Source organism: Rousettus aegyptiacus, unplaced genomic scaffold, assembly GCF_014176215.1.
Source record: "Rousettus aegyptiacus isolate mRouAeg1 unplaced genomic scaffold, mRouAeg1.p scaffold_m13_p_12, whole genome shotgun sequence".
NCBI classification, from domain to species: domain Eukaryota; kingdom Metazoa; phylum Chordata; class Mammalia; order Chiroptera; family Pteropodidae; genus Rousettus; species Rousettus aegyptiacus.
The window spans coordinates 74909212-74931444 of record NW_023416287.1 but is presented as its reverse complement, the minus strand read 5'-3'; the positions used below and the strand labels follow the sequence as shown (position 1 = coordinate 74931444).

At 33.4% G+C, this 22233-nt stretch overlaps 1 protein-coding gene across 6 annotated transcripts in view; it reads left to right on the top strand.

The window, feature by feature from the left end:
* PIAS2 (protein inhibitor of activated STAT 2) overlaps positions 1–22233 on the top strand; it is a 73026-nt gene extending 50793 nt beyond the window's left edge. For 2 of the 6 annotated variants that reach the window (XM_016148422.2, XM_016148425.2), the window contains exons 10-14: positions 2846–2979; positions 4498–4669; positions 11089–11228; positions 15793–15830; positions 18480–22233. In XM_016148422.2, the coding sequence (XP_016003908.1) occupies positions 2846–2979; positions 4498–4669; positions 11089–11228; positions 15793–15830; positions 18480–18662 (667 nt within the window). In that variant the 3' untranslated portion in view covers positions 18663–22233. Of the gene's footprint in view, positions 1–2845; positions 2980–4497; positions 4670–11088; positions 11229–13224; positions 14785–15792; positions 15831–17716 lie in introns of those variants that run through there. The other 4 variants (XM_016148428.2, XM_016148423.2, XM_016148427.2 and 1 more) reach the window with 4 other exon arrangements.

Below are 22233 nucleotides of genomic sequence, written 5' to 3'. Positions count from 1 at the left end.
CTTTAAAATATATCTCTAATGAAAGCATATTTTCCTTTCATTTCTTTCACATTTATTGGGGTATAAGAACTGCCTGTATGTAAAGTGTACAGTTTGAAACATTTTAATCTATATAAGACTGTTTAAGTGACTTTGAAATCATCAGAATAGTCAAAGTATTGATCGTATCATATGCAGAGTTTTCTCATGTTATCTTTCTAATCTTTTACATTGATATGCTTTTTGTTTCTATAGGTTAGTTTGTATTTTCTAGAATTTTATATAAATCATAGTATGTGCTTTCTTTGTGTAGCTTATTTTATTCAGCATGCTTAATTTTAGATTCATCCATGTTGATGCATATACACATGGTTCATTTTTGTTGCCAGGTAGCATTTCATTGTATAGATATACCACTGTTTATCAAGTCTCTCATTGATGGGGTTTTGGTTTGGGGCTATTGCAAATAAAGCTGCTGTGAACATTAATGTCCCAAGTTTTTGTATGGACTGATATTTTCATTTATCTTGGGTAAATCCATAGGAGTAAGATCCCCAGTTACATGCTTAGGTGTATGCTTTGTAAGAAATTCCCCAATTTTTTCCAGAGGGGTTTCACTTTTTTATATTCTAATTAGTAGTATATGAGAGTAGTTAGTTTTCACCAACATTTGATATAGTTTTTTTAATTTTAGACATTTTAATGGTATATTGTGGTGCCCCATTGTCGCTTTAACTTGCATTTCCTTTATAACTTTAAGCATCTTTTCATGTATTTATCATTCACTATCTGTGTATCATTGGTGAAGTGACTGTTTAAACTTTCGCATATTTTAATTGGGGTGTTTGTTTTCATATTAGAGTTTTAATAGTTCATTATATATCCTAGTTGCAAGTCTGTTATCAGATATGTGATTTACAAATGTTTTCTGCCATTTTATTTCAGTCTCTTAACAGTGTCTTTCAAATAGCAGTTTTTAATTTGGATAAAGTCTAGTCTATTAAGATTTTCTTTTATTTACTGTGCTTTTGGTATCAAAAGACATTTCCCCCTAACCCAGTGTCACAAAGATTTCCTCTATGCTTTCTTTATTTTATTTTACATTTCATTTTACATTAATAAAATGTAAAATTTTATTTTACATTTAGATCTATTATCCATGTCAAGTTAATTTTTATATATGGCGTGAGATAAGGATCAAGGTAGGGGTTTTTTAGCATATGGCCATGCAGTTGTTCTACCATGCTTGTTGAAAGATTGTGTTTTCTTTGTTGAATTGCTTTTGTACCTATTTCAGAAATCAGTCAATCATGTATGTATGGTTTACCTCTGGACTCTGTTCTACTGATATGTCTCTATTTATATCGATACTATACTGTCTAGAAATCAGGGTAATGTGGGTCTTATCACTTTGTTCTTTTTCAAAATTATTTTGGTTATAGATTTTTTGCATTTCATTACAAATATTAGAAACGGCTTGCAGTTAAAAGCAAACCTGCTGGGATTTTGTTTATATCAAATTGAAACTATAGATCACTTAAAGGTGATCTAACAATATTGAATCTTCTGATCCATGAAGAAGATACATCTATTTAGTTAATTCGGTCTCAGTAATTTTTGATAGTCTTCAGTATATGGGTCTTGTATGCCTAGTGTCAAATTTATCTCTAAAGTAGTTCATATTTTTGATATAGTAGTGGGTTTTTTGGAAAATTTTCTGATTGTTGCTAGTATATAGAAATGTAGTTGATTTTTCAGTATATTGCTCTCATCTTGAAACCTCACTAAACTTACTTTGTAGTTCCGGTAGCTTTATTGTAGATTACGTAGGATATTCTGTATATACAGTGTTGTTTATGAGTAAAGACGGTTTTACTTCTTTTTAATTTGGATGCCTTTTATATCTTTGTCTTGCTGTCTTGAAGTGACTAGTCTGTTAATATGATTTACATTGATTGATTTTCGGATATTTAACCTTGCATTCTGAGGATAAACCCCACTTGGCTATGATTTTTTATCTTTTTTATTTTTCGTTGGGTTCGTTTTGCTAAATTCATGAGGGATATTGGTTAATTGTTTTCTTGTAATGTCTTTGGTTTTTAGTATCAGAGTAATGCTGGCATTATACAATAATTTGGAAAGTGGTGGTATTATGTGTTTTCAATATTTGGTAGATTTGCCTATCGAAGATGTTTGGGCCTGGAATTTTCTTTGTGATAAAGTTTTTAACTATAAATTTAATTTCTTTAATAGGCATAGTACTCCTCAGGTTATCTATTTCTTTTTGAGTGAGCTTTAGTCTTACTAGAAGTTTGTCAATTTTATTGACCTTAAAGTACCAGCTTTTTGGTTTTGTTAGTTTTACCAGCTATTCTGATGATGATTTTAGATTTATTTTGGTTATAGAACATCATTTGTATGTGCTGAGTTTCTAAAAATTTTATTTCTTCTATATTCCTATTTCTTCTTTTCTTCATCCCATGATCCTTTATTTTGTGATAATAAGCTTATAAATTTTTTTTGTGTGTAATAACTTCTATGTTTGCTTATACGTATTTTATGTTTTGAAAGTTGTTCTTTACTGCCAGTCTCAGCTAGGAGGCTCCAGGTGTCTATTTCTGTTTAACCGTTAATTTTTTAGACAACTCAGTAAGTCACTTAACTCTTTTATTGCCCATTAAAGATCTACAACCTAGGAGGAAGGAGGGGTCTAATAGTTGTGGTAAAGTATCAAGTATTGAAATACCAAAACAGACTGAAGTCAAATGTTATTACTTTAATCTCTAAAGTAATATGTGTTTCTTTGTTACAATTTCACCTTTGAACAAAGCTACTTATTACATTTATGTACTTAATTAATTTATAGGCTTTTTATGGAAATTCTCAATGACTGTTCTGATGTGGATGAGATCAAATTCCAAGAAGATGGCTCTTGGTGTCCAATGAGACCGAAGAAAGAAGCTATGAAAGTATCCAGCCAACCATGTACAAAAATAGAAAGTATGTGCAGAATGGCAGCAGAGAGCAAAGCAGTGAGACTCATGCAGCATTATCTTTATCGTTAATCTTGGCCTCTAGAACTACATTTCAAGCTTAGTTTGCTAACTTTATTTTTTTGATCATCTATTACATATGTAATTTCCCCCAAATGATTTTTATTAAGAAATGTGCTAAAGTTTATACCATTTTTTATTAGCCTTTTCATAGTAGTTTTCATATGTAAAATAAATGAAATAATCATCTAAAATTGTTTTAAGTATGATATTTGTTAAAAATGAAGGGTTATAAATGACATTTCTATGGACAGGTTTTCAGAATTGTTTTTAGAGTAGTGTTGGGGAAACCTCAAGTAGAGGTGTGATTAGGGAGGGTACTGAACCATTAATGGAGAGTTGGGGAAGGAAGTCACAGGTTAGTTGCTAAAAAAAAAGTGAACAAATTGTTTCCATGTCATTGTGGAAAGGAATCTGACCACTGTCTTGGTTACCTAGGAAGATACTTAGCCTTCACCTCTCTGTACCTGTGCATACTGAGTAGGGGAACTAAGGGCAGTTTGACTAATTGAAAGACATAGATTAATTTAGTTTCTTTTTACCTAACCTAGTCCACTCACTGCACTTGAGTTTTGTGTTGACTATTTTGACATTCTAGCAATGTAATAATAAATGTTAAGAGTAAGAAGAGTGGAAAAAATAATGTTAATATTGATCATTCTTCTGTGATTGTTACAGAACCTATGTGTAGAATGATCAAGTTTTCCCTGATTTTTGAGAAAAATAATGATTTAGTTGATTAGCTGCTGTTGGTTTTCCATATCAATTAGCATTCATTTTCTACTTAATAGATTACAGGGCATAAACTACTTTCTATGAAATGGTGAGGAAATATATGGTGTATGAGACTATCGTAGCAGAAAGGAGAACATAGGTGATTAGTAGATGATTGATAAGAAAAATTTTAAGTGTCCGAATCACTTAAGTGAGAAGCTTAGGGTTCTTTTCAACATGAAAATTTCTATCAGGTTCTGACGAAGAGCCTATACATTCTTTGACATGAGCACCATTCCTTTTCTAGAATGGAAATATCTAATTCTGACTGAATACTGCCACATGTTTGTGGGAATACACAGCCAGTGAAGCCACGCACTCTTTTCCACGGCTGGAGATCAGCTTCGTAACTCCAGATGTCTGTCTATAAAGTGACTGCTTACCTGGGGAGACAGCATGAGCAGCAGGATATGCACAAATCTATTGTCAGTACCGGGGAGATAACTAAGATCATGCTGCCTGAAGGAGGCTTTTGACCCTCTGTCAAGGCACAGAGCCCACCCTGTCTCCCCAGGTTAGTAGTCATTTTACAGACAGATGTCTGGAGTTAGGGAGTCAGTCTCTGTCCATGGGGACAGCATGTGGCTTTTACGGGCTGTGTGTTCTCCTGGCCATGCTGCACAGTTAAGACTCCCATGGCTGGAGTTTGTTCCACAGCTTTGAGTTTTTTCCTTCTGTTTCTTACATACAGGTTCAAGTGTCCTCACTAAGCCTTGTTCAGTGACTGTAGCCAACGAGGCAAGCAAGAAGAAGGTAGATGTTATTGACCTAACAATAGAAAGCTCTTCTGATGAAGAGGACGACCCTCCTGCCAAAAGGAAGTGCATCTTTATGGCAGAAACACAAAGCAGCCCAACCAAAGGGTTTGTTAATTCATTATTTATAACACTTGGAACTAACTGCTATTGGGATGGGTTTGTAAATATTTCTAAGAGTTGCATAATCTTAGAAGGCTGTTTTCATTTGCCTTTGTTCAGTTAAAATATTTTCAAGTGAGCACGTTGTTTATAGGAGAACAAATTTTGATGAAGAAAATATTCCCATCTTTGGGAAGTGAGAGTGGAAATCTTCTCATGTGTAAATATTTCATATTTGATGCTTTTTATAGTTTTCTTCAATCTATTTATTTATAAGAAGCAAATTTGGCATCACAGACGAACAGGAGGAATCCCCGAGTAATGCAGTGTGCAACTGGGAATCCGACAAGTGTGGATTCCAATTTTGATATTACTGCTTACTAGTTCTGTGATCTTGGATGAAAAATACTTATACTAGTTCCAGCCTTCTTTTTCTGTTCTGTAAAATGGGGTTAAATAATGTCTACCTCCTGAACTTTTTTCAGGTTTCAGTAAGATATTAAAAAAGCTTAGCCTCAGTATCAGGCACATGGTAGTTTTTCAATAAAGGTTGATTGCCTTCTTTCTAACCTTCTCTAAGGCAACTGTGGGTAAATTAAATGCATTCTAGTATGTATTCTTTAGGATTTATCTGGCAGGAGCCATTGCTAACCTATAGTAGGTGACAGGTTTGAGTATTTAGCAATAGATATTTCTTAAGAGATTTTTGAACCTGCAAGAAAGTAGCAGAGGGTTCTCTTTACAACACAAGAACACATTCTTTCAATATTGATGTTCCAGTCTTTTTGGCCTCTCCATATATTTTTTCTAATGGCTTTATTGAGGCATAATTTACATACCATAAAATTTAGTTGTGCAGTTCAGTGATTTTAGTAAGTTTATAGAGTTGTACCATCATCATAGTTCAATTGTAGACCATTGCCAGTACCCAGTAAACTTCTCTTATGTTTATTTGCAGTTAATCCCCATTCACACCCCAGATCCAGGCAATTATTGATCTTTTTATATCTATAAATTTGCCTGTTCTTGACATTTTATGTAAACGGAATTATACTCTCAGTGTACTTTTGTAACATTCTTTAAAATTACTTTTGAAACCAAGAGAATTACATCTTTTCATGGAGAACGTGTCAATATTAAAGTACTTCTATTTCCAGATATGATTTATGCATCATAGTAACGGCGTATATATATTTTTTACTCATTTAATCAGAATGAGATTTTTTAATAGAACAGAAAATGAAAAAAGTATTTCAAGTGAGGTTTTTTTCTGGGATGCCGATCATTTATTATTCCTTTCAGACAATTCGATTGGCACCTTTAGAATTTAAAAAACAAAAAATGAAAATATAATTTCGCAGTGTTTACTGAAGTAGAGGATCATGGGAATGAATAGTTAGATGTGGTATTTCCAGAGTTTGCTATCTAATGATATTCTTTAAAACATTGGAAAAACATAGGTTTCACAGCATTATAGTTAGATGGATTCATGCCAGGTCGAAAGGGTTGTGCATAATGATACTTACTGATAAATTGATGTGGTCTTGGAGGGTGTCTCTGGTGGCATGCTATAAGGGTCTCCTGTCTGTCCTTTAGTACATTTTTGCAAGTAATTGCTGAGGACACAAAACTAGATGAATGGCATGTACTTTGGGTGACAATTTGAAATGGCTTCAACATGCAGGACAATAAGAATAGTTCACACCATGGCCAGCTACCATAGAGATAGACGTAAGGCTCCTCATCTAGGTTAAAAAGAAAACAAAAACTGACATCATAAATATAGGGTGGAAATTTTGACTAAACCAGCAATACATGAAAACTGTGCTTTAAAATGACTATGAATTGCAGCCACCCAGCTTATTCCATTAAGTCAGCATAGCTCTTAGTACCCAAACTAGGTTTATACATTAACAGCCATACAGAAAAACCCATGTGAAACAGGCTAATGTTAGAAAGATCAATCAAAATTCTGAATTCAATCTTAGGAAATCATTTAATAATGTATTAAAATGCTTTATTATTAGGAAGTACATGGATAAAATGGATCTTGTCATAAGGGCAACTCCCTAGTCATCTTAATAGATACTGGAAAGGCATTTAATAAATTAATAGCCATTCCTAATAGAAACTCTTTGAAATGTCAGAATTCACTTAATGGTTTAAAGAGTTTATCACTTAAGTTCATTTGTTCTTACACAGCATTAATAAAAGAAGTACAGTGTCTAGGGTACACGTACATGCCAGTTTGGCTGAACTTTAGGTTGGATAACTTTCATTTAGACCATTTTAGTCAGTGCTGATCCCCAAGGAGGGTATTAATAAATGAATGTAGTCCATATTTTTGAGATACTACAGAATAACAGCTAGACAAGATCTTCATATCATAATGCAAACTAGCTTTAGAAGGTTTTCAGTGTCTAAATAGGTCATGATTATTTAAGTGGTTTGAGATGTAAATTGGGGAACAGAGTGGTGAATGGTGGAAACGGTAGCATGATGGGTGAATGGACCTAAGAACTAAAGCCGTTAAGCCAGAAGAGAATATGTGATAGCTATCTTGTAGGTCTTAAAAGAGAGCCATCGATTAACTGAGTTTATTCTTTGTTAAAATATTTGGTAGATGAAAATTAAGTGGAGGAAAGATGTATAGAAAAACTTTCCCCTGGAGCTTTCTGAACGCAAAGTTGTTGCTTTGTGCTAAAATTTCTGTGTTAAGGTTGAGTGGATGCCACCTGTCCCAGTGTCATAGTGGAGACTCATGCTGTAGTTATATCATCTCTGTAATCTCTTCAGCTCTTAGACTTTTTTTATTTTGTTCATGGTCATTTTTATATCCTCTCTGTGACTCAGTGTCTAGGATTTTTATGGTTTTCTTCTGCTGTATAAGTTTATTATAAGACTTCTTGGTCAATAACAATAGGCAAATTAGAAAGAATAGAGAATGAGAAACCAGGAAAACTGACTTTAAGTTATAGTCTAGAAATTATGTGAGCAATTTTTTAAGAGGTATTATTTTAGTACAAATTATAAACAATTTTACAGAGCACCAAGAATTAAAAAGCATTGTCTCGAGATAACCACTGTGAACATTGGTAATTTTTCCAACCTCTTTCCTTGCATATTTACTGTGGTCCTTAAATGTAGTCATGTAGTATCTCTTAGAAGAAATTGGCATCTTAATTGAAGACTTTTAGAAGATCTTTGATATTTTTCTACATTAAAAGATCATTTTAAATTTTATACCCTGGCCCCATTGGAAATTGAATGATTGCTTTGTCATTAATATGGAAGTATTCTAAAGATTCAAAACAAGGAATAGAGATAAATATGTATTTCTCTGGATTAAGGATCATTAGGAATTGCTAGCAAAATTTAATCTTTTAAAAATATTTTTATGATCATAAAGTACAAGGGAGCACACAAGGAATTTTAGTTTTATGGGTAAAGTTTCAAATTATTGTATTGTTAACCCATTTTTAGATCTTTAAGTCTGGGCCAACTATGATGAATTCAGTGATCCAGTAGACAGTCTAAAATACCCATATTCTCTAGCAGCGTTCCAACAATTGCCTTCCTTTTGTGCTCCGATATTATCGATAAAACTATAAAATTTAAAAAATTAAGTATACGTATGCCTGTGCGTGTATTTCTCAGTCTATGAGGAGGCAGTAACTAATGTTAAAAGCTTTTTAAGAATTCTTATTACTTCATAGCATCACATCTTTATACTCATAATTTTACCATTTACATTTCTCCATGGTCCTTGTTATTTTATGTATTAGATGTATTATATCTATAAATATATCTTTTTTGCATAGGCATTAGAATTATTTACCTTTCTGAATGTGGTCCTTATGAAGATTATGATTAAAATAATCTACCATGCATAATTTGATAATTCTGACAAATGACTTGTCATTGTATATAAAGTTGAATGTTAATGGTTGCAAAGTACAGGTAAATAAGAGTCAACCTACACTAAATAGTTGAGTTTTTTAAGGGTGTTTGATTAGATTCTAGAGGTTGATATAATAATTTCTACCCTCACTGGATTTTGACATGTGACAGTCAACAATTTTGTATTGGAGAAACTAGGAAAGTTAATCATTTTCATGTTAAGAGAACAGAACATATGCAATAATTGTTACTATGGCAGTAGACAGTGTGTTGAGACATTGATCTGACTCCCCTACGGATGCAAGTAAAGGGGTGAAGGAGGAAGTGAGTTTTGTTGTTCCCTATAAATCTGATCCAAGTTGAATGACCAATTCCAGATCAATACAGTAGAAAAATCTCCAGTGTGAGATAGCCAAGGAAGAGAAAGGGGAGTGGGAGGAAGGCGGGCCTTATCTTTTTCTCGTAAACCTGAACATTTTCTTTTAGTTATTTTCAGTGTCAGAAGAAGACTGATAGATTAAATATACTTTTAGGTAGGAACTTTTTAAAATAAATGAAACCATATGTGTGTGTGTGTGTGTGTTTTGTGCACATGTCTATCTATGTCTTCAAAAGCTTGCCACTTAAATATTTTAAAAATACAATTAACATATTAACACTGTGAGGCAGCCAGAATAATCAGAACCAGTTTTTACACTCCCCCCTTCAGCACTAGCATACCAGTCTCTCTCCTTCCTACCCTCTGTTCACCTTCTGCTTGTGATGTTAGGTCTCCAGGTAACACTGGAAGCCAAGAAACCGCCTGCTTCAAAGCTAACAGGTTGCTATTTAGAAGATGACTTCCTTCCATCTTCATTTATCTCTGGAAGGTGTTTTTGAAATACCAGGCTTATGTTATTGTCTCAGGCATATTTCCTGTGCCTCCTAAATGAATCTGTTTTTAAGATTTTTGAATTCTAACTGATGCTATTTATTCATTTTTCTGAGACTAACTCAGTTGCCAACACAACCAGGTATGAACTTTCAAGATGACTTCATTTTCCACATTTATAGTGACATCCATATTTTTGAGATACTACAGAATAACAGCTAGACAAGATCTTCATATCATAATGCAAACTAGCTTTAGAAGGTTTTCAGTGTCTAAATAGGTCATGATTATTTAAGTGGTTTGAGATGTAAATTGAAGTTATGATGTAGTTTTGTCAGAGTATGTGTATCATGGAACTACATTATTGTACATTGTCGCTCTATTTAATAATTTGAGCAAACACAGGAAGTGTTTTTAGCCAAAGGAAAGGACATCCAGAGGTCTTAGTTGGCACCTCAGTCTTACTTTTAAGTTGCTGTCAGTTTTACTTTCTTCATCATCTTTGTAGTGGTCCCTTCCAGCTACAGAATTCCGTGCCTCTCGTTAAGCTTACAGTAGTTTTCTGGCAGTGCTTTAGAATGCTAACATAATGTCCCCAGCCTCTCCCCCTCCCCCTTTATTTAATAGTTTTATTTTTCACTAAGTGCAGTTGGTAGGACTTGTTTATGCATCTTTAGTAGCAGCTGGGTCATCTCTACCCTTGGTGTTTCTGGTGCATAGCAGTTGAACTCTTTGTGTCAACACCAGTTTAATAAGCCCTTTACTGAGGAGCTGCTAAAGGACTTCCTGGCCAAGGAACTGCGAATCTTCAGTCTCTCAGAGGCAACAGCTTATATTTGAGAACTTTCTTCCAGAGTTTGTCATATATGGCTTTGTCAAACAAGGCTAGGTTATTGCGCTTGTCCTGAACTTTGCTTTTGAGTCACTTCTTTTTGACTTTGCCCCCAGATTTGTTCACAGAGTCTTTGTCTTTCTTGTCTGACTTTCTGGCACTTAATTTTCTCGTCATCTTTGGATGATATCTCAAAACTCAAAGAGCAGCTGCTACCACTGCAGTCTCGCTGAGGTGTAGGACAAAAAGAAGACCACTGTCTACCATAGGGTCTGTAATATTGCTTAGTTTCTTATATGCATTCAGGATTTGTTTCTTGTGAAGTTCTAATTGTTTATTCTGGGCTAGGACAAAATAAAGGTTAGATAAGAAGAATGCATAATCGTCTCTTTATTCCTAGACTTTTTCAAAATTATGGTTAATTATTACTGTTTCTTTAGGACTCCTCTATTTTATTTCTAAGTTTGTTTATAGATAAAACTCTTAATATCCATGTACGTTACACATAACGTTAATAAAAGCATATGTAAAATATATTTCTATTTGTGGATAAACATTTTATGCGTTACTCCAGCACTACATGTTGTAATGCTCACTTGCTCTTATGTCATAGCTGCTATCGTGAATCAACATGCATTCATATTAAAATGAAGGCTGTTAATGAAAGAGGAGATTAAAGTGGAGTACTGTATAGAGAGTGGCTGCCATAGAGTCATGTTGAAGCTTAGGGAACGTACAACTGACAGTGTCCAATAGTACAGCCCTTCTCTCCTGTGAACTAACAGCCAGATTGTTTGTAATTTCCCATGCTATTTAAAACAGGGTTCTCATGTATCAGCCATCTTCTGTGAGGGTGCCCAGTGTGACTTCAGTTGATCCTGCTGCTATTCCGCCTTCATTAACAGACTACTCAGTACCATTCCACCACACGCCGATATCGAGCATGTCATCAGATTTGCCAGGTATGTGAAGAGTTGTTTTATTTTATATATTTATGTATATGTATATATATATCAAATTTTGTCATTTATTTTTAATCTTGATTTATGGACAAGTATAGTTTTAAATTTTAAAATAGAAATTCTAAGAAAATTTGAAAGTTCCATTAAAGGTAGTAGGATCTGTTTTAATATATATAAAATTCCTGTCATTTTAACTACAGAGCAATCTATAGATTCCTGATGATAGCAAATATCATAGCATAGTAGGAAATTTTTGTAGAATTTATTCTCCATAGCGAATTTATACTCAGAGATGTTTTCTTGGTATATTTTATTATAAAAGTTTCATAGTTTAGGAAGAGAGAGTATTTTCTCATACTTTCCTTGGGAGCCCATCACAACTTCAGAATATACTGGTGTACTATAGGGTCAGTGTTGCCTACTAGCTTTATCCTTTGGATTTTTTCTCTGTAAAAATAGCATCTACCAGCTGTTTCTCTCGAGTGCTTCTTAACATTTGGAGCTATCTCTTAAATGTATATTAACTCAACATTTAAAAAATTATGGGCTACTTAAATTACTTTAATACAAAGACTTATGCAACCAAGGCCATATTATAAATTTAACCACCCCTCAGCACCTCTCTTCTTCCCTCTGTTTAGCCATTGTTTCTGCAGACATGTTTTTTGTCTATCAAATTTGAACCATTTAGTACCAGTGCCTCTTAGATTCATGACTTCCCTTCTCTTTGAAGATGGTTTTTTAGTGGAATACAGTTCCCTCCTCCTGTTATTAAATTTTCTTCTCTAAATTTCTGGTGTTAATTTTGACTTATGATCTATCCTTCGTATTCCTCTTAGGGTCTTTAATAACAACATATGGTCTCTTGGGCAAAATTTGTGTTGTGGAAACAGTCGATAGTTGTATTATCTGGCCCAATGTAATTTTGCCACTTGAAATTTGTTCAGTTATTCAAATAGAATAATGGAAAAGAATAGGCTAAATATAGTACCCATCAAAAAATTTTTAGATACCTTTTGCTTCCTAAATATGTTTATTCCACGTGTGCTTTGGGAATTGGTATTTTAAAAATCTTAAACCCAGCTATCACAATTATAAAGTATTTGTTATATACAAAGCTTGATGCTAAGGAACAGGTGAGGTTTCATGGTGCATAGGGAGAAAGAAACTTGGAGATTCTTAATTCCTAACTGCCATTTTTGCTCTAACCTTGGCTAGTTTTAAATGACGTTGAAGAGTGTCCACATTTCATCTTAGCACATGTTATAAATAAGCATTCCAGAAGGATTTGTTTCCTAAGGACTTTGAAATAAAAATTAATCCTGAGAAAAGATGATAAACATTCTGTTTACTAAAGTTACTCTGGCTATTTAATTGTAGAATAATAGGCACAATTTACAAATCACCTCTCTATTTTCAAATTATGTGATTCTGGATGAATTTTTAACTTTGGGGAATTTATACTTTTTCAAAATTTGGGCATAACTTGAGACTAATTACTTTATAGAAAGTGCAGATTTGAGAAAAATGCAGTAAAACGTTAACTCTTCCGTAAAATACATTTCACGCTAGCATAAAAGAGCTTAAACTAATATCTAGCTTTGGTATTTAGCCAACATAAACCAATATGGTGATACTGGTTATTAAAACATTGAAATGCTTTCTTCCAATTGATAAACTGAATATAATAGGATCTATTGTACTTGAGAAGAATTTAGTTTATCATCATCTATGAATTATGTAGCAGTTACCACATCTAAATAGCTTAGTTTTTACTTTGGTTTTATTGTTAATGTGCTCTTTTGTAATTAGTGGTTACTTTGGTTTTATTTTTATGCATAATTTTTATGTAATTAGTTATATTATACAGTTTTGATATTAATAATTTATAATAAAATATTAAATAGAACACCAAGAATGGAAAGATGACAGAGTTTTAATTCATTTCTTAACATTCCTTTTAAACATCATAAACATGAATCTTCTGAATCTGCAGGGGAACAAAGAAGAAATGATATTAATAATGAACTGCAGCTTGGAACATCTTCTGATACTGTGCAACAGTGAATTCAAAATAAAACAAATAATTTGTATTTATGGAATGGAAAACAGCTTGATTATTTCAAGAAAAAATTTGACTGCCTTATTATTGCTAGTGCCATATTGTCAGGTGCGAATGGTGCTCAAAAGTTGTATCATTAAAATTTGAAAGTGCTAAACATTTACATATTTAAGCATGTAGCAATCATGTTTTGTTAAAGCTCATGGCTCAAGTAGGAAAATGTATTGCTATTACTAATAAGACATGTAGAGTCAGTTTCACATAAAGGAGCATTTAAAATCTAAAACTACAGTTTTATCAGTGTTAATAAAAAAAACTTTAGAATATAGCATCAGCATTTTTAACACTACCTGTTTTTTAGTTAAAAATAATCGAATATTTTTAACCATGAAACACATAGAAGGGCATAAATGTGTATCAATATAAACTATTGTTGCAGTTGAAACTTACAGTGAAATAAAATAGCATTTTGCTAAACATATAAAACAGGAAAGTAACATGAGTCACTATTGATGAAACTTCATCTATTTCATGAGTTTTAATAAACACTTAAAATATAAAATGCAAGACTGATAATTTTTTTTTGAAAGAGTAACATCTGAAATACTATATCAAATTTTAGTGTTAGTGTATAATAAAAAATGGTTTCAGTGAGAAATATTTACATTAGAGCATTATTGGATTTTGTATAGACAGCATCTTTGTATGCTGGGGAGACAACCTAGAGTTTAAACCAAATTTTAGAAAAATGTCTAGGTATTTTACTATGCATTGTGTAAGTTATCCCTGGATGAGATGTCAAAAGATATATAGATCAAGTAAATCTCTTAAATCAATAGACTGTGTGTGTGTATGCGCGTGCACGCGCACACACACATGAAGTAATCAGAGAATTGCAGCACACCTGAAGAAAAGTTTGTTATTCAAGTGGACTGAGTGATTCAACAAACATTAAAAGTAACTGAGGATATAAAATTAAAACAGAAGCTATTATAAAAAGAAAGATGTTATACCATTTGAAACAAAACAGAAAATTAATAAAAGTACACCATTTAAATGACATGTCAACAAAGTATTTTTGTGGTTTAGAGATGTCAAATATATAAAACTCTCAAAAGGTATTAAGAGAGTTAGACAAATTTTGAATTAGTGTTCAACAGAAGCAGAGAGAGGATTTACTGAACGATTTTGTTAATGTGAAGAGAAACTCCACTAATTGAGATACATCATCTACTGATTATTTAATGGAGAAATTGTTGGAAAAGTTTGTCGTGATTCCCTTTGTCTAGTGTTGGCTCACACCCCACTGTATCATATAGCTAGTGTGACGGACATATGAAATGAAAAATCATATCCACAATATTTTTTAAATGCTTCAGAAATGGAACGATTTCTTTCAAATGATTGGTGCTACAGCTTCTATCACTTGATAAGCATTTTTGTACTTTATTTAGAAATTATAAAGGAATAAACTTAAAATTTTTGAGTTATAAATTATTCTGGTTATTAAATATTTTAAATATTCACACTAACATTTTCTATTTTGAGTAATAGTCTAGTGTCTGACTTTCACTCTGTATGATTGTTATTTAAGGTGATGTTGAATGCCAGCAAATAAAAATTTATAGAATTGAATAGAAATTGGCCTATCTTAGTGACCTATGCCGTGTGTGTGTATGTGTGTGTGTGTGTGTGTGTGTGTGTGTGTTTTATTTTGAAATTTAGTCAAACAGGGAATTCTAGGGGAACTGACTTTGAAGTTTATTGCTAGATTTCTCAGACATGACTTTTTTTTAAATTTATTGTTATAACTTTAATACTTCAAAATGGTATTACTGAGTAATCTTGTCCACATTCCTGTTTTTAAAGCTTAGTTAGGGAATCTTAAATCTTTGGTTTGGAAAACCCTATTGGCTTATAACCAGTAAACCTTGATAAGGTTTAGTTTGCTAGTGAGCAGAAATTACCAACAGCCTCTCGTGCAGAGCATGGAACTGTGTACTACTCTTGATGTGCAAACAGGGGAACAGAGAGCGCTCCATGAAATAGACATCTGCTTAAGAAGTGGTATTTTAGATGAAGCTCAGTGTGGTGTATTTCTAAAAAAATAAATGTAAAGTATCTTAAGAACCTAAGTATGTTTTTTTTTAATGGTCCGTATCCAGATCATTTTCTCATTGTTTTTATTTCTTCCCATTCTGTTAAGTGATGAGGCGAGAAAATGTTTGCTCTGACTAGTCCTACTTCTCTGGAAACTTTTGGACTCCTCCCTTTAAAGTCTCTGGGAAGTGATTTTTCCAGATGTTTTGTCAGGAAATATGTTCATTTTGGGGTTTTATGCACATTAAATATTACTGCTTCTGGTATAGAACTTTCCAATTGAAGAATGGTAAGCACCTACTCCAATTGTTTTATGACTTATGATAAATACAGAATGATTTTGGGAAATAATTCTTGTCTCCAAAATATGAGACAACTATTAACAAAGCATTTTTGTTTTAGGTTTGGATTTTCTTTCCCTTATTCCAGTTGATCCCCAGGTATGTATCCTGAATTTAAGCAACTAATTTGTATTTGATTGTTACTTATGTCATACTAACTAAAAATGACCAGTTGCATAAAATCAGGACAGTCAACTCTGATTCAAATTGATAGAAAGGAAGTGCTGTATAAATTTTTCATAGTTTTATTTGGACAAAGCTGCAGTTTTTTGATTTATGATACTTTTGGCCTTAAATACCTGCATTTTTAATTATATTTTATTTAATTTAATAATCTCTTGGCATTTCTTACAAGCATTTGAGTGATCAAATTGAGGGGAAGCAGTGCTAGATGACTGGAAGTTAAAACTACAAAGATAATTGTAAAACAGTTGTTTTATACATAGAAAATAGCTGAAGCCGATTAAACTGACTTGAATGATTATCTTGATTCTTTTTTTTGTTTTTAAAGGCAGTCAGATTCAGACTTTGGGGAAGCTCCAATCTAAAGTTGCTATAAACCAATTATTCCTGTTTTCTCTGTCAGAGATAAACTCTAGTATCCTAGTGTCCCAACATGAAGACCTGGCAGTGAGCATGTATTCCACTGACAGGCTTATAGCAAAGGCAGAGCAGAGGAGGGAAAGGCATGGGAAAAGCCGAAGGGAAAAATGAAACAGAGAGACTTTGAGAGAAGTGCTGAGGGTAGGGAGGGACAGAGAAAGAACATGAGCCACCCCTCTAGGCAGCTCAGAATCTGCCAACTACAGGTCTTGTATCGGCCTCCTGTTTGAATTCTCTGTATCTAATCATACAACACTGGAAATTCGGGCCCAAAGTAATGTGCACAGAATGAGGAATTTTTTTTTCTCAGTATCGAGTTGACTTTGTCACATGAGTAAATTCTATGTATAGCAAAGTATCTATATAAATTTTTTTAGGAAATGGATTCTTCAGGCTTAAAGTAGTACTGATATGTGAACCATTCTTTTTTAAAAAATGATCTTGGTACCTAGAGGATTCTGATTTCATAGTGCTATTTGGCGTGCTATTTGTCAGGCTGACATTGATAAGCCAATAGAAAGGTGAGGTTGTGCCTTCCGTTTCCTTTAGCCTTTTTAGATTTGTTCTAATTTACCTCCATATCTTTATTATCCTTAGGCAGATATATACATACAAGATACAGAGAGGTAAAATGCCTGCAACCTGAGTATTATAAAAATTCAAGGCGTAAAGCCAGTTGATAGAACAGTAGTATCTAGCCTTTGTTTTATATATGAAATGGAGTACCTATTTACTGCTACTAGCAGTCAAAAACTGCCTGAGAGGTAGTAGAAATAAAATATAAGTTTCTGGGCTCTTTTCCGAATTCTTTCCCTGTTTTAATGGAAAGTTAGAAATTGATTGGCTTTGAAAGAAGTTTAATACCTGAGAGTTCAACTTTCTTTAGCACTCTTTAGAAGCTCTTTATCATTCCTTCTCCCCCTTAATCAGTGTCTGTTGAATCTCTGGTGCATTTTATTGATGAACTAAGGCAGTTATCTAGCTTAAATGTTAAATTACTGTTTTTGAAAGGCAGCTTGAATTTTAGTTGTTCTTCCACTGGCCAGCAGCTTAACCTGGGGCTGTCTTTTTGAAGATCATGTGATCTAAACAACCTCAGTTTTCAATGTCTGTTCTGTAACTTAGTATTTCTAATGATAGCTGACTATAGAATTGATAATATTGATCAGATATCCTTTCTGATCTTTTTATATTATCTAAATACAAACTTAGGACATCTCCTCTTATAGTATATACTGTACCTTGCTTATTTTACTAAAGTCAGTGCAGTTGGTTTCTCACGTAAAATACTCTGCGGTGATGTAAAATAAAGCTTTTAGCTCTTGTCTCTCTCTCCTCTTGGTCAATATTAGAGTATTAAACTCAGGTTTGAATTTGTTTAGGAATCAGCAACCAAGATGGTAAGGAAACGAAATATGAACTCTTGGAGAGAGGTGTCAAGCAAGCATCACAAGGAAGATTAGATTAGACTTAGATCGCCTTTAAGATTTATTCTGAAATTTTGTGATTACATGAGATAATTCTCTGTTTTAAGCATCCCATGGTACTTAGCTACCATGTAGTCCATTTTAGAATGATGTTCTTGTAATTACACAGGTATTGTTACATGTATGTACAAAGGAGTCAAAAGCCACTATTTAGCTGATCAGTCTTAACATTATTCCTAAAAGGTCTGATTGATACTGAATTTTGAAGGAATTATTGAATTTCACATTAGCATTTTTGCTTAATACCCTTAGAAATAAGCATTTACTAGCCATTTGCAGTGTGATTTATACCTGGTGTAAAATACATCTAGTGAGCATATTCTTTTTGAGGTTAATTATGAGTCATTGTGGGACCAATATTTACTATTAAATAACTTTAGTTATTGTTGGCATTTTTATAATTGTACCTATATATATTTGATCAGCAAACAAATTCTACAAGTTTTGAGAGAATCAAGAATATGCTGGATTCACTAAATAATGTCAAATAGTTTAATTCATGCCACCTTCCATCCAAAGACGTGAAATTTTGAGAAAACATTAAATTCCACTGGGATTTAAATATGTGGCTCTCACTTGTGCATATCTAACAATTTCTAGTCTCTTTATTTAAAATCAATGTAGCCTCTTCCTCATCGGCATCATTGTTTGTTTCAAGCAGTACTGTCCTCCTATGTTTTTGGATAGTCTCACCTCACCCTTAACAGCAAGCAGTACGTCTGTCACCACCACCAGCCCCCATGAAAGCAGTACTCATGTTAGTTCATCCAGCAGCAGGAGTGAGACAGGGGTCATAACCAGCAGTGGAAGTAACATTCCTGACATCATCTCATTGGACTAAAAGGAGGACTCACTCGATTCTAGGAATCATTCATCACAACTTCTCTTTCTTGGATCTCTGGTCCGTGGAAACTCTTTCTTTCTTTCTTTCTTTTTTATTTTTTTGGTAACAATTACTTGATATTTATTGAAACGTCAGATGGATTCTTTTGCTTTCTGAGAGATGAACACAGATGACTGCAGCAAGAACCAAATGACAAACAGGATTTTTCTTATTCATGCTGTACTGTGAACATCAGCTGCATTCAGCCATTCAGCCATAACTCTATCTTCTTGGGAGATGGATTTCAATTTCGTACATGACTGGATGGATTCTACAAATCAGTTAAAAAATTTTTTTGTTGTAATAAACAGCAATAAAATTATGTAAATGTTCAAGAAAACTTTTTTCTAATTAGAAAAGATGTAATCAATGATTCTAAAATGACAGCAACTTTTGTTTAACCTGATGTGAAGGAAAAATATATGGAAAGAAGTTATGTTTGCCGAATGAGTCCTTTCCACAGAGATTTGTTCTATTTCGTTGAAGTAATGAAGTCTTGATAAGTGGCCAAAGCTTGGGTCCCACTTTTCTTCTGCAGTTCACTTTTCTTCCTGATTCCATCAAAGAAAACTGGCCTTTGTGTTAATGCATTTTTCCCTGGTTGTCATTTATCCTTTGATGTTGTTTGCTACTGAATGCAGAGTGAAGCTTTAGGATTTGGCTGCTCTTTATTTTAGTATGTTGAAGAACACTATGCAGATTCTGCCTTGACATAATGTGTGCTATTTTTGGTAATTGAACATTCTCAATCTAGGGATGTCTATAAATTTGGGGCTTGCCTTCTCAAGAAATTCTATGCAGCCATTGAAATGTTTTTGGAGTAAAGTGTGGCTGGGATGTTCATTAGGATTTTGTTCATACTTTCCAGAAATATTGAGAGCTTGGAGGCAGTGGAAGAATGGATTATTTAAGGGTGTTGGGAATAACAAAGTTTAATTTCTCCTAAGAACTTCTTTTGCTCATTTACTTGATAGAATAATATTAAAATCTTTGTTGAAACTTTTCAGATTTTAATAACACTGACAAAATATGTTTTAGATCTCCAATCATGTTTCTCACCAGTGTAATCTGTCTCAGAGCAATGATTTTCAAACTGAAAAAACAAGTAGCAAAGGATAGGGATAGCATCAGATTTCCTCTTCCTTTTTTTTTTGCAAGGAAATCTTTCCTGAAACCACAAATACAAAACAATTAGAAATGTTTGATTTAAGCAAGGAAGGGTTGGGAGGATGGGCCTGAACCCCATTGTGAAAACCACTGTCTTATAGAATGTGTTTGATTTTAAATCCCTCAGGAAGCTGAGTTTTACCCTTAGAGAAATATTTTCATCCAGAATTCATATTTTCTTTTGCTTCATTTGGCTTCCTAAATAATTTTTTAGTTCTCAAGTAGTCAGTACTTGCCCAAAGTTTATCTTTCTCTCTCTAAGTTATATCTACTTTAAAGATAAAAACCTTCCTTTTTTTAATGACTAATCTGATTCTTAAGCTGAAGTGCCCAAATGGAGAGTACCAGTTTCAGTTAGAATAGGGACACATTTCTTCAGGTTTGTTGCAGTTCTGTGGAGCTGACTTGTCACTGCTTGGGTTTGGCACCTCAAGTTTTCATGGCCTCTGTGCACCTTTTGTACTGATTTAATTTCATGTGATTTTCTGTAGTCACCCCTCTGGCTACATCATCCCCTTAATGTATTACCCCCTTTTGGAGAGTGGCTTACTATTAAAAACGTGGAAAACAAACTTCTTGCAGTAGTTGCACTATAGTTGCCAGTTCTGTCTTGTCATTAGATTTTCAATCCATGTTACAGTCCTTTGGTCCAGATAAAGAATTTCTTCATAGTAAGATTTAAAGTTGCTGCTTTAAATACAGATGCAATTTCTGTTAACTCTGTAATCAGAAAAAGTAACCTGATTTGTGTGGTATAATTTGTTAATAAAGAAATGATGTATATTTGTTATCATTTTGTTACCCTTTAGATTCTCAGAGATTTCTCTTCCCCAATTTAACCAACAGAGTTTTATAAGGTAAACGAAAATATTAATAGATTAGTTTATTTACTTGGTCGTTGTAACCAATACCTCTGTGCTTTTATAGTTGTGATTTGTTTCCTTTCAATATTTTATGTGAACAGTTTTAGTGTTCATTTTTGGTGCTTTACACTGAAATTACATATAAGTTTCTAATTTATCTCATACAGGCGACTTAACATCTTAAAAAATGCACTTTTACGTTTATCTTAAAATTGGGGCTTTTGTGTATATACTTTTGAAGGTGAGTATGTTTCTTTATGCCTTTGGCCTTATGACAATAGCATGGTTATGAAGCCATTATCCTTTTTTTAGTATGGTCACTAAATATTTTTACCAAGGTTGAATTATTAGTTGATTTTGCTAGCCCAGATTTTTTCTTAACCAAGCCAAGTACATTGCAGTTTCAGAGGAAGTTGTCTTCGTTGTTACTTAGACATCAGCAAACCAGTGATTATGTGGAACATGTTGTTTAAGGAATGGAACTGCAATCACTAGTCTCTTACAAACAACCAACCTGTATTTTTATCTCGATTCACATAAAAATGTTAAGGGCTTTTCTTGCTTTGGTAACTCCTGACAGTGTAATTGGTGCCAAATATAGCTTCACACCTAAGGTCTACTTACATTCACTAAATTTCTGACCCTTGGGTGAGCCACCTTAGGATTATACTTCAATTTCTGCAAGAAGGTTTAAGTACTTGGTATCTGTCCTAGGATAATTATAAAGGCCAAATGAAACTAGGGGTAAATTTAGGTTATGTGGCATTTATCTAATAATGTGTTTCAGGAAAGCTAGAAAGAAAATGCCATGATTAGCGATCATGAGAATGAATAAATTGATCCATAATTCTTAGTGGAACACAAGTTTCCCTGGGGTAGAATCTTAAGGAATTGGAAGAAAGCTAAGATGCTGGATTTTAGATGAAGTTTTCAAGAGAGACTTTTCTGACTTTGAGATTCAGACCTTTCAGACATTCTGCCTTCAGACCAATTCTGGGAACTTGTCATTTAGTGACCAAGTTGTCTCTTTTCTTCTGCCAATAAAGTCCTTACTAGTTACGTTTTGTCTTTTTAAATAAAGTTGATTTTTACAAAGCATTAATTTAATTCTCAGGTATGCTGTTCATTTCTCTCTAGCCCCCAGTTGGTAAAAAAGCACTTAACTGTTGTTATGTCTTTCATTAAACTTTTATTTTTTCTAATTTGTGTCATTTAAACTTAGGTTTGACATTGTATTTAGTGGCCCTGAATCCGTGTGGTGTGGGAGCTTGGAGTTGTCATTTAAATCAGTGATCAATGATTCAACCTGATTCACCATCTTTTTGTTAGAGTTCTACATAAATATGGTGAAACTTGTGGAAAAGACTTTAAGAATTTCTCTGCTTTTTAAAGAGTCTAAGGCTACTGTCAAATGACTGGTTTGTAAGCTCCTTTTTGTAGTTGCTAGGAATTACACCAATTCCTAGCAGAAACAAATAAAAGCTATATAAAAATGCTCA